Source organism: Mercurialis annua, linkage group LG8 (genome assembly GCF_937616625.2).
Source record: "Mercurialis annua linkage group LG8, ddMerAnnu1.2, whole genome shotgun sequence".
Lineage (NCBI taxonomy): Eukaryota > Viridiplantae > Streptophyta > Magnoliopsida > Malpighiales > Euphorbiaceae > Mercurialis > Mercurialis annua.
Window position 1 is genome coordinate 5,001,654 of NC_065577.1, and position 13,328 is coordinate 5,014,981.

Consider the following 13,328-nt stretch of genomic DNA (forward strand, 5'->3'; position numbering starts at 1 on the left):
GTAAACAGATAATAAATTTAAAATTAATAATATAAAAATGATCATTAATAAACTAATTATAGTTTTAAAATTAACTTTCTATAATTCAATTAATTTATTAATTATTAATAAAGTGACAAATAAATTGATAGTTAATTTAAAGTATTTTTTAAAAAACTGTCCACAGTGGTCGGTGTTAATTTAATATAAAGTCAATATGAACCTAATGTAAACTCAATATAAATTTAATATCAACTCAATATGAACTTAATATCAACTAAATGCAAATTTAATATCAACTCAATATAAATTAATATACAATAAATTCTTAGTTAATTGATAATAAATTTAAAATTAACATATTATAATCAAATTAATTGATTAAAGGCTTAAATGCACAAAAATCACAAACTTTCGCGTGTTTTTGGTATTTGACACGAATTTTTAATTTTGGCATATAAGTACACGTACTATCAATTTTTTGTATATATGATCAAGTTTCCGTTTTAGGTGAAAACCGGTGCCGTTTTAGATATTAAATATTGCCATTTTAGGTATTAAATATTGCCGTTTTAGGTTAAAAATGATGTCATTTTATGTCAAAAACGGTGTTCGTATTATATATGCAAAAAAATTGATAGTTCGTGTATTTATATGCTAAAATTAAAAGTTCGTGTCAAATACCAAAAACACGCAAAAGTTGGTGGTTTTTGAAGCAATTAAGCCTTTATGAAACATGTGCAATATTAATAAAAAATCAAAATTAGTATCAACTCAACATTGACTCAATGTCAACTCAATAACGACTCAATGTAAACCAAATATCAACTCAATGTAAACCATATATCAACTCAATGTAAATTTAATATAAATTCAATATGAACCTAATATAAACTCATATGAACTTAATATCAACTTAATATAAACTTAATATCAACTCAATATGAACCTAATATAAACTCAATGTGAACTTAATATCAATTTAATATAAACTTAAAGTCAATTCAATATAAACTAATTAAAAATAATTCTTAGTAGAGTGATCATACATCTAACATTAACTTACTCTAATCAAATTAATTTATTAATAATTCAAAAATAAATTTCTAAAGTGACAAATAAACTAATAATAAATTGAAAGTAAATTATATAAATTTTCCGCGATAGTTGGTGTAAACTTAATGAAACTTAATAAACTAAATGTGAACCTAATGTGAACTTAATATCAACTTAATATGAACCTAATGTAAATTTAATATTAACTCAATATAAACTATTCAAAATAAAGTTTTAGTAAAATGATTATAAATTTAAAATTAACTTACTCTATTCAAATTAAACATATAAAGTGAGAAATAATCTAATAGTAAACTGAAAATAAATTTTATAAGATTTTCCGCTGTGTTTAGTATAAATTTAATGTAAACTCAATGTCTTTAGACATCCTTAAATAAAATCAAGCATCTTTCTAGCCAATCACCATTAACAAACCCAGCTAACAAATCCAAATCAATTTACAATACAACATCAACAAACATACCATTATCAGATGCATACATAATGGTAGTGCATTTGCATAACTAATAGGAAAGATGAAAACAAGCTTCATATCAAATTGAAGTCAGCTTAAAAAATTCATCATTGCTTTGATGTAGAACAAAAACTATTTACCATAAAGTTGATATATATTTACTACTGAGAAAATTGATGCATGATACACAATTGATTAACTAATGAGAACCATCTATCAAATAAAAAAAAACAAGATCTAGCAATCAGAACACTGAACCAATAAATTAAAAAATTAGAATAACAAACTAAACCACCAAAACTTCAAGAAAGAAGAACAATTTGCAAATAGAGGAGCATTGCCATTTAATTTGATCCACTACATTCTTACATCTATGATTATTGATTAGTATTTTACTAGAAATATCATCATAACATCAAACCATCGGGCTATTGAACCAATAAACAACTCTATTACCCAACAAATTAATGTAACCCTAATTTGAAACCATCAGATACCTAAAATGTCCACCATTGATCCAAGAGCTGGTAAACATAGTGACGACTTCCTTGGTGCCCTCAGAAACCTCATCTTTAGCCAATTCACTGAGAATAATAAATCTAGCAGTAGTCTGGATCTTCCTAGAAGTACTTGTGGCCTTCTTGTTGTACCTTGCAAGCTTGGAGGATCTCTTCATCTCTTCGGCTGTGACCACTGCGCTGCCGGTCCGACCACCGCAGTCCGATCATGATAACAAAATTGGAATTGTCATTAATTTTTTCTTCTCTGTTTCAATGGAGGAGAAGAGGGCATAAATGTCCTATTTTATGTCAGAATCAATTTATTTTGGGGTATGAGAGATTTATAAAAACTTTTGTGATATTTTGAGTGATTACTGCCAAAACTAAATTCCTGAGGTAAAAATAATAGATAGCACATGTTTTAGGGGATTTGTGTAAATTACCCATATTTAATCTTGTTCGGGTCAGATGATCTTTTTGGAATTAACATATAACATTATTATCTAAAAATTCAAATTCAAATTCAAATGTAAACATTAAAATATAGAATGACAATTTTTGTGGACATTTAATTTAATTATATTAATATGTAAATGAAATAAGTATATTAAATTTTTGTAATATGAGCATGGATTGAAATATTTTTGGTTAAAATTTTATATGTTTTAAATATTTTTAGTGGTTATATGAGTCGTATTAAACATGTCAGCCAATTGCTTAGTTGGCGGTGACGTGGACGACACGGTGTCAAAAAAACCGGTTCGATTCAAAAATAGCTAAAAAAGAAACAGAGCATATAAGATTTGGCTAAATCTGGTGATTTTTAAAGGTTTGACTATAATTGACACAAAACGTATAGGTTTGACATTTTTTTGGTGATTAAGCCTTTCTTTTAACGTGTTAATCCGTTATAAATTGTGTCGTATTAGATATGGAAATTTCAACATTATTAATTGAAAGGATTATGTTTATATCGACCCTAATGGTGTGTATTCATGTTAATAGGATGAATCAAATGACACGAACGAACAGTACCCGCCAGTCCACTTTTACATCCTAAACAGTAAGCATTTTAACTTCTTCCGGAAGTGTTTCTATATGTGAATTTAGGTTGATGGATGGGACAGTCTCACTATAGTATTAACGTAAACACTTTGTCTTAAAATATTTTATGATCTTGAATTAGTATCTAAGGAATAAAATGTTATTAATTGTCTGATAAAACTCAAAGGGGTGGTGGCGCAGTTGGCTAGCGCGTAGGTCTCATAGCTTCTGAGTTATCCTGAGGTCGAGAGTTCGAGCCTCTCTCACCCCAATCTCTTTTTGTTTTGCTCATAATCGCTCCATTAGTGGCACAAACCCTCCTTTATTTTCAAACAAGTCTTGTAGGTAATTCTTTTTTCCCCAAACATTTTTGTATTGATAATAAAAGTCTTACAAAGATTATATAAACACAATAACTCATAAAATTATATATACTGAACAAGTAACTCTAAGTTAAACATAGTTACGAACTTTCTAGTTAAGATGCGGACGAACACGACTGATGCTGTAAATAAACCAAGGTTAGTTTTGAAGTGTTTATATTTGATCTGTTATATAAACGAGGTGTTCATTTCTGTTTCATATTTGTTCGAATTTTGAAGAAAGCATTTATGTTTGGTTTGTATTTTTGAACATTAAAATTATTAAACTCATAGAATTACTTTTATTTAAAATTATGTAGTTTTAATCAATCGATAAAATATTCTATATTTAATTACGAGATAGTTCGCAAAAACGTAATCTAGTTTATTAGGGTGAAGAAGTAGCAAATTTTAATTTTTCTATTTTATAGAAATTTCTTATTATATATGTTAATTTATTTAAAATACAATAGTTTTAAAATTAATTTTATAAAGATAATTTTTAGAAAGTTCAACTCTCATAAATATTTATAATGGGAACAATTCTCATTTAAACCTATATAGAAGAAATTATTGGTCCATATATTATTTTTTCTCAAAATAAAATAGTGTTTTTTAAAGCTTAATAAACCGTTACTATTATAAAAAAACAGTAAAATTTCTACTTCTAGTGAGCTTCAGTTCAAGCTCATAACATTTCCCCACTTACCCTCATAAACAACCACCACCAACACCACCAAAAATGGCCACTCCCACCACCGAACCACCGCCACAACCGCCACAACCATCGTACCTACCACTCAACTCCATTCCATTCATAGATATGACAACTCTAACCCAATCAGAACTCCACTCTCTCTCCCTCATTTCCTCTTCTTCCTCCTTAAACCCTAATCAAACTGTTACTAACCCCCCAATCACCGTCGACCGTACAAGCTTCAACGAAAGCGCCGGTTCCCGCCGCCAAACCTACTCCCGCCCATCCTCCCATCAACACCACCGCCATCGCCTCGCTGGCCTTCTCCCCAAAACCCCAAACCCTAACCCAACCGAAAACCCTACTTCAAACGACACCGACCGCGTTGAAAATCACGCCATTATCAAATTCCTCAAACAGTTACTCTCCACACACTCTGAATTTAGTCAATTAGATTTGGTTGACTTCGATAGCTTTACTCATTTAAACGACGCCATTAATTTCAACCGTAACCCTAATGACAGTACAAATGTTAATTCTAATATTAATTCTAATTTTAATTCGGAAATTAGGACGCGGAAAAGAGGGAGAAAACCGAAGATTAAAGTGATAAGTATTGAGGAGCAGGAGAGGGAGATTGTGAACAAAAATGGGGTTGTTATTGATTTGGTTAAATTAGCGGGTTTCGCGGAGGATCCTTATAAAGAGGAGTTGAAGAGGAGGACTGAAGGGATGGGTAGTGAAGAGGAATTGTTAGAGTTTTTTCGGAATTTAAATGGGCAATGGTGTAGTAGGAGAAGGAAGAGGAGAATTGTTGATGCTAATGATTTTGGTGATTTTTTGCCAGTTGGTTGGAAGTTATTGTTTGGACTTAAGAGAAAAGAAGGGAAAACTTGGGCTTATTGCCGCAGATATTTAAGGTGATTCTTTTAGTTTTCTTGTTTAATTTTGTGACTTTAGTTTTGTTTTGTATGATTGGTAGTTGGGTGTTATGTGTATCGGTAGTTCGTAAAAGATTTTGTCCTTTCAGATGGTGGTAGAATGTAGATGATAGCCAGTCAAACTAATTAGTTATTTCAGTTATTCTTGTAGTGTTAGTTGCAACTTTTAAGTGTCTGGGAAATTCCATCCATGTTTGTAGTTAATGAAACCTTATTAAACTATGAGAGTGATGATCTTTTATTCGTGATAAAGTAGAATTTTTTTTTTTGGTACAAGGGAAAGAGGCAAAGCCTAGAAAAAATTAGAAACTAACATTCCTATTATAAGAGGTACCATGGAGATCATGAATAATCCAAGGTTTAAGGCTCGGAGGAGGGCTGTCATGGTACGTACACCCAATAACATAATCGTTGCTAATCGTCGCTAGATGATCCGCTGCAAAATTAGCTTCCCTATAGATATGATGCACCTTAACAATCCAATTCCTTGTAATCAAGTTCCGAATGGCAGTAACAATGTTTGACAAATGAGCCGCATCATTTTGACTAAGAACTTTGTCCACAGCAGCCTTACTATCCACCTCGAGAACTATCTTCCTCATCATACTAATTACTTATATCAGATATTGTGTTTTCTTTTTAGTGTTTTTGTAGGCTTTTCTCTGTCTCTCACTGTGGCTTAATTGCTTAAATTTCTTCTTATTTTATGTTATACAGCCCTAGCGGGGAGCAATTTTTGTCCTGTAAGGAAGTTTCTGCATACCTGCAGTCATTCTTTACACCTTTCAATGCACAACAGGTGACGGGTCGCGCAAGTGACAATATTCCACAAGTACATAGAGTAGCTTCTGAGAATGTAAGTTAATACTTGCTTTTAGTAACTTTGGAAAATGCTGAAAGTTAACATTCTTAAGGAAGAGTTATGATAAATGTAACAGCAAGCGGGATATTACGGGAAAGAGGAAGATCAGAGGCATTCTGGTGAGAATGAGAAGGCAGTTGCCCTGCTTGGAGTTGAGAATTTGGAGTTGGCAGAGGTTCAAATACAAGATCTTTTCGAATGCCACAAATGCAACATGACGTTTGATGAAAAGGACACATATTTGCAGCACCTTTTGTCATTTCACCAGAGGACTACTAGGAGATTTAGACTGGGTTCTTCTGTTGGTGACGGTGTAATAGTTAAAGATGGAAAATATGAATGCCAGTTTTGCCATAAGGTATTTCATGAAAGACGTCGATATAATGGTCATGTAGGGATACATGTGAGGAATTATGTAAGGGGAATTGAAGAATCACCAAGTAGCAGGATGGCTTTGCAGAAGAACAGTGAATCTCCAACTGAAGATGAATTGCCTACTAGAATTTCTAAAATGGATGCCTTGATTGAAATAGCTCAAAATTCGATTCGAGAAACATCTTCTGATCCTAATGGTGAACCCAGTAGTGTATTTACTTATGATAAGCAGACTGTGGATCCTGATCAAGAACCTCTGGCTTCAGTTTCTGATCATGAGCTGAAATCTGATTCTACTCTCAGCGAACCAGGCATAGAATATGCAATGATTGATGAAACTCAGGAATTGGAGCTATTTCAGCAAAAACCAGATGATATTGTTAGTGATGAAAAGACAGAGAAGCTCAATGATGCTGGAAATATTATGAATATTATGGTTGATTCATCTGCTAAAAAGAAACTCGGTGCTCCATCGGACGCTTTTGGTGGAACAGATTGTCCATTAGTTTGCACAGATGACATCGGCCAGTCTGTCATTGAGCAGGAAACAGGTTTTGCATTCCACGGGTTTGATCCATTGAGCTATCCAAAAGTTTGTACCACAGGTAGTAACATGCTTTTGATTGGCGAAGACGAAGATTATCAAGACAAGTGCAAGACTGATGAAGTTGGTAAAACAAGGAGTATTGAGATAGAATTCGGTTTTGGAAGCAACGACGACATACAAGATATCGTCATTGTGCAAAACACTGACCATCAGTCTATGAACGGAGATGAACTTCAGCATGACATTACAGAATCACCTGCATCTCTATTGCAAATATCTCATGGTCTTTCAGCACGCAATGTGAGTTCACCTACTTTTGGATAATTTCTAGCTGGAAGCAATTTTTAGCCCCTCAATTTTATCTCAGTCAAGTGAATTATTTTGTCTTAGGTTAGGTGATAGTAAATATTGATTGTACCAGCTAGTACGGGAAAGGTATTACTAAAAGTGTTATGATTTTTGATATACTCAAAGTGCTATGATGGTACCCAGCAAATAAAATATCTTTATTCTGGATATTAGACATTGGAGAATCATTTTCAATGATGGTGAATAAAGATGAAACTTGCATCTGAAAGAAGTCTGGGTTAGATGTCAAAGAAAGAAGTAACAAGATCTCATGCTCCTTGCACATTCTTATATTTAACTTTGCATATCTTATTGAAACTACATTGAGTGCCGATTTACGTGTCAAATTTGATAGGGTTGCTTTGATTGTTTCTATAATTTAGCTTATGCAATCAAGCTTTTAATGAGTTCAATATAAACTCACATTTTTCCATGATAGCTGATTGCATGTGGAGATTGAGTGGGTAGTTCTTTTCTTTTGAACAGGTAGAAAATGATTTTAGTACAACGGACCAGAGGCATGATAGAATATCAGGATTTGAGGAGTTGAGGTTGGAGGACATTGAACAACTAAAATTTAGTTTTGGGACTGGGCAAGAACCTAACTCTGAGGCAGAGGTGCCATTAAATTTGGAAAACAATACAGAAATGGCCGAGGCATATGGTGCCCTGGTTCAGTTTGAATCGGAGGTTATTGGAGATACAGCTGATGGACAGCAGCTTACTGTCTGTGTATGGTGCGGAGTAGAGTTCATCCACGAGGCTGTTGATACTGAAATACAGTCAAATTCAGTTGGTTATATGTGTTCAACCTGCAAGGCAAGAATTTCTGGGCAACTAAACGCATTTGGTGGTAATTGCTCATGAAGCCTTTTTAGGTGAGGAATCGGTCAATTTCTTTGGATCAGTATTTGCTAAATAACTGTATTTTCCATCTTTTTGTGATATGTATATTCTCCTTGGTATGTGTACATTTTAACATAAACAAGGAATAGATAATTGTTTTACTGCTGCTAGGATATTATTGTGCCTTATTTATATAAAGATGTGATATATGATTAGATTATCATAAAACGTTGCATTCATCTTTTGCTATATGTTCCTTATCGAGATCTATGTATCTTGTTTTGAATTTACTTGTATTGCTATGTAGTCCTTACCATAGAATAAGATATGTTATTTGCTTTGTTTTTGGTTTCATGTGCCTGGTTGTTTTTGATATCTTAAACTAAAGGATATAAATAGTTTGGGCAATGCTTCATTTTTGTAAATACAAGTCCCTAGAAATGGTGTCGAATTTTTTTTAATAAGTTATTCTGTTGCTAGAACATCTAAATATTAGCAGGCAGTTTTTATCCTGAGCACAGGGCAGGTTGCAGGAGATATACAATATGGAAATGACATAGCTATCAGTCGCATTATCTTAGACATTTTCTCTCTTTAACACATGGATTACAACTTTTATTGGATTACTGGATCCATTATCATCATTTGCCTGTAAATAATCCTATGAAATTTCAGTCTAAATTTAGTTCCTCATATATGTTTGGTGTTCAAAGTGACTTTGACCATTAAGATATTGCAAACAAATCATGAAATGAAGCTTTGAAAAACTTTACTATTTTATAGTTGCAAACTAATACTTCATTTCTGAAGTCTAGACTAACCTAACCGTGGCCCTTCCATCACAAAGGAATTTCCTAGATAGTCTGTTTGTAGCAGTTATTGATCATATGTTTGCCTTTTTTTTGCTTTTCGACATGTTGTTGACTTGGCCGTTGATGCTTTTTTTCCTTTTCTGCTAGCAGATATTGGGGACGAGGTATGTGTATGTGTCAGCTAAGTTGGGGGACTGAAAATTTGCAGCAAGAAGTTGGTCAGTGTATCTTAAGTTATCTGTATATATATGTACTGAAGTAGATATTTGTATCTGGTATCTGCCCATTTTTGTCTCCTTAAATACCGATTATGAAGACCATCGGGATGTGTGCAATGATGTATCATAATATGTTGTCTGCAAATGAGATGAAGTAGATACGGAGTAGTCTTTGGCCCTTGTTGGCTTACTTCTGAAATAGGGATTGTATTTGAGGAATCATCATATGTAGCTCTTACATTAAAATCCCTTATACCCTCCATTGATTCAGTATATTTTATACATAAATGGGTTTCTTTGGATAAAAATATGAAAAAAGCATGTATCTTCTTGTGCAACTTCTGTTATCTGAAGCGGGTAATATTATGCATAATGGATCATATCAACATCTCTTAAAAGATTGGGGTTTGTAGGGTACTCTAATTATTAAGTTTGAACAGAATTAATCTTGGTAGATTTTTAAGTTGCCTGCAACCTGCTGATGAACAGTTTAAGTTTATTAGAGTACTCATAAGGAAAAGTAGTCTAGAAAATAAGTTTTGCTGGAACTTTTTGAACTTGGAGTTCAAATTTCATCCCCAAGATGAAGGGGGTATTAAACTGACTGGCCCCATTGTCATTTGGGAATCTATTAAGTTGATATCTGTTCCACTAAAACTTAAAGATAAAAAGGATTTGATTCTATTTGCATTAGGGGGTGGAATAAAGGGAAGAACACATCTGAAAGTACAAAAGCAGATAAATTCAAAGAAATCATTTCCACCCGAATCTGCTAATATTTTATCCACTCTAATTGTGCATCTAGTTCAGATAATCTCTACAAATTTTATAGAATACATTTGTAAATGAATATACTTGTGTTTGATTTATCTAGAAATTTAATTAGCAACTCTATTTTGTAAATTTGTAGAATTTGTTATGTTTATGTTAAGCTACTAAATTGAATTCATTTACAAATAAAATAAACTCTAGAATAGAACTGAACCAGATAAAGGGTAAACTCTAAAATAAAGAAATTCAATATTCCTTGAGCATTTGGGGACAATGAAATTCTGATCTGTACTAGGACAATGAAATTCTGATCTGTACTAACATCGATCATATGCCAAGTTTCCTTGGAATCTTCGTTTCGTTAGCAATCTGGTTGAACTTTATCATGTTCCAAATCTTCTCCCTATCAAGTTGCCATTTCCATCAATCTATATGATTCAACCTGACAGGCTGAAAAAATATTAGCACTTATGGTAGAGACTAGAATAATCAAATGCCAATCCTGTCAGCATCATTTATGGGTACGAACAGGCTCGGAAACAAGTCGCTGTGTAGCTTGCAAACATATTAATTCAGTTGCAGGCAGCGAAGAATCTAGTCGAACTTTCCAGGTTAGAGATAGAGACTGCAATAGTTCCAAGCACAGTCGAGGAATTCCTGAAGTACCACTAAAATTCAAGAGAAAGCGTGCAGTTCTTTGCGGAGTTACTTATGACAGCACAAAGCACAAGTTAAAGGGTACCATAAGTGATGTTAAGCATATGAGAGATTTTCTGATCAACAACTTCAAGTTTCCGAAAGATTGCATCCGGCTACTTACAGGTATGTATGTATCTTTCTTACAGCTTCTCCGAATTGCCAATGATATGCTTTTTGTCGAAAACATGTTTTTTCAGATGAGGAATATCAAGACCCTAAACTAATTCCCACTAGGAAGAATATTGAGATGGCCCTGCAATGGCTTGTAGAGGATTGTTGTCCAGGAGACTCATTGGTTTTTTACTTTGCTGGACATGGCTCACAGCAGACTGACATTGACGAGGATGAAATTGATGGACATGATGAAATAATTTGTCCTCTTGATTTTAAAGTTAATGGAATGATCGTTGATGACTACATCAACTCCGTAATTGTTAGACCACTTATTGATGGAGTCACTCTTCATGCCATCATGGATACTTGCCACAGTGCAACAATGCTCGATTTGCCACATATCTTCAGTGCAAACGAGTAAGCTTTTGCTGCATGATTGAGACTCAGAATTTCTTTATCTAATTATCCATAGCTAATCATTCACTATGATAACAGTAACTTAACAAATATTTTAGAATTGTTCGGGTAGATAAGGTGTGTATTAAACATGGATTTAAGAATCAAACCGAACCGACCGGTTCAACTGGTCAGTCCAGTTTGATTCTTCCTAAAAAATCTGAAATACGGTTCAATCTCTTTGAACTAAAAAAAACCGTATGAACCGGTTAAACTGTCCGTTTCTTTATTTACTAGAACCGGAAAACCATTTGCTAGTTAGAAGTTTTGTATATGTTTAAACTGTAAACATGCAGACTTCTAGAAAAATATATTTTACATATATATTTAAGGGTTAATTAGTATTACCCGCATGAGTTTGTCTGAATTACTGTTTTTCACATGGGTTTAAAAATATTACTATCTCCCTCTCTTTTTTTGATTTTCTTTAAGTGACACCCCCTTTTATAAGGAGGTTTCAGTTATATAAAACATAAAAGTGAAATGGGAAATAGTGATTTTTTAAAATTGAGGGGAAAACGGTAGTTCGGATCTAAATTCATGGGGTAATAGTAATTAACCCTATATTTAATTGGTTGAATGGGTTGAACTGTGAATCAATTAATACATTTAACCTAACTTGTACAATCCTTTTTTAAAATCCTAACTTGTACAATGGACAGACTTCATTTTCCTGAAAATGAATTTAGAATGCACTTAAATAGCCTGTTAAAGTATATTATCTAAATAACATGTCTCTTTGGTTAATTTAATTTTAATTGGAGGAAGTGGGCAGATAATAATCCTCCATCAGGGATCTATAAGGGCACAAGTGGTGGGCTTGCCATTTGTATTAGTGCTTGCAGAGATGATCAACTAGTTGTTGATTCTTCGGTGAGTACTTCAAATCCTTCTGATCATTTTGAGTTGAGCAGTATTTTCATTCAACTTGGAACTATGTATTAGAGGACTAACTAACATTTTCTTACGGATAAATGAAAAGTGCAGACTTTATGTGGAAAGACAACTTTAACATATAATTTCATCCATGAGATTAACAGAAACCCTGAATTGACATATGGTGAGCTAGTAACCTCTGTTCAAAACAAGATTCACGACGCTATTGAAGCACGAGGCATCAAAACTTGGTTTATGAGGACATTTTTCAGGTCTGCTTTTTCACAGGTATAAACTTTTTCACAAAATTGGTTTCTTTCATGCCCAAATATTTCTGTTCCTTTCATAGATTAAGTTATGTTATCAACTTGGCTTGACTCGCTTAATATTAAAAATATGTATATTAAATTTTAGTTTAAAATTAGAGGTATTATTGTAAGTATTTATTAAATTATGAAAAGCTGTATAAATAAATTAGTCAAATCTCGATTATTATTGTAAGCCCCGGAGTTGGATATCTTGATGTTGATGAATGTTTTTACCAATGGGTATGCAGGAGGTCCAACTATCATCTTCGCACAAGTTTGACATTCAACAAATAAGATTCAAGTTGTAGTCTGATCCATCAGAAGGAAAATCAAGTTATCTAAAAGCCAAAAGAGTCATTCATGTCCTTAAGATTTGTCTCGAGGACCACCCTCAACGTCCGAAAAGGTTCAAGTATACCCTTAATGTCTTTAAAAGTGAACAACCACGCCCCCAATTTGGACACATAAATGAGACGTTGGGGGCTTCGTTGTCAAAATCAAAGGCATGGTGGTTCACTTTTTAAAACGTTGGGGATATATTTGAACCTTTTCGGACGTTGAGGGCTTACTTGATTCTAAAGTCAAACCTTAAGGGCATAAATGACCCTTTTCCCTATCTAAAATGACCTTAAAAAGTATAAAACAAAATGATTTAAATATGAAATGATCCAAGCTTGAAATAACTGAACCATTTGCTGCTTTAACTAGAGGTTAGAAATTCAACTACTTGTCTAGTAGCTGAAATTACATGCTTGAAATTACATTGTAGTATTATATACTATGTAGATGATTATGTTTCAGATAAAGACTGGCATAAGTTTTGCAAATGTGCAAAAACTCTTGTTATGGCATAAATCCAGGAACACATACTTACCGATTTATTTGCTGATCTGAATAAGGACTATGATTGGAAATGTGATGCTTGTATTTTAGCAAAGAATCGACGTTGTAAACGATTTTGTTTCCGATGAAGTTTACAATACTCACTACATAAGTTCTGTAAATGAGCAAAATCTGTGATATTTAGCTACATGAAACATAT

At 33.1% G+C, this 13,328-nt stretch overlaps 2 protein-coding genes and 1 non-coding gene across 4 annotated transcripts; all 3 read left to right on the forward strand.

Moving 5' to 3' along the window:
* The first annotated feature begins 3,240 nt into the window (after positions 1-3,240).
* On the forward strand, positions 3,241-3,325 carry TRNAM-CAU (transfer RNA methionine (anticodon CAU)). The gene is given in 2 exon segments: positions 3,241-3,278; positions 3,290-3,325. It is a non-coding gene; the product is annotated as a tRNA-Met (tRNA).
* Positions 3,326-4,080: 755 nt separating this feature from the next.
* LOC126660687 (uncharacterized) lies at positions 4,081-9,350 on the forward strand. Of its 2 annotated transcripts, none has more exons than XM_050354299.2 (5): positions 4,081-5,033; positions 5,772-5,910; positions 5,993-7,138; positions 7,673-8,064; positions 8,992-9,350. In XM_050354299.2, the coding sequence occupies exons 1-4, from the start codon at positions 4,159-4,161 to the stop codon at positions 8,051-8,053; spliced, it is 2,541 nt and encodes an 846-aa protein (XP_050210256.1). In that variant the 5' UTR covers positions 4,081-4,158; the 3' UTR covers positions 8,054-8,064; positions 8,992-9,350. The 2 variants fall into 2 exon arrangements, with proteins under 2 accessions (XP_050210256.1, XP_050210255.1); XM_050354298.2 differs by having other exon boundaries at positions 4,082-5,033; positions 8,995-9,350.
* Positions 9,351-9,942: 592 nt separating this feature from the next.
* LOC126660693 (metacaspase-1-like) lies at positions 9,943-13,113 on the forward strand. Its single transcript, XM_050354308.2, has 5 exons — positions 9,943-10,655; positions 10,730-11,063; positions 11,867-11,975; positions 12,090-12,266; positions 12,535-13,113. The coding sequence occupies exons 1-5, from the start codon at positions 10,304-10,306 to the stop codon at positions 12,592-12,594; spliced, it is 1,032 nt and encodes a 343-aa protein (XP_050210265.1). The 5' UTR covers positions 9,943-10,303; the 3' UTR covers positions 12,595-13,113.
* The last annotated feature ends 215 nt before the right edge of the window (positions 13,114-13,328 follow it).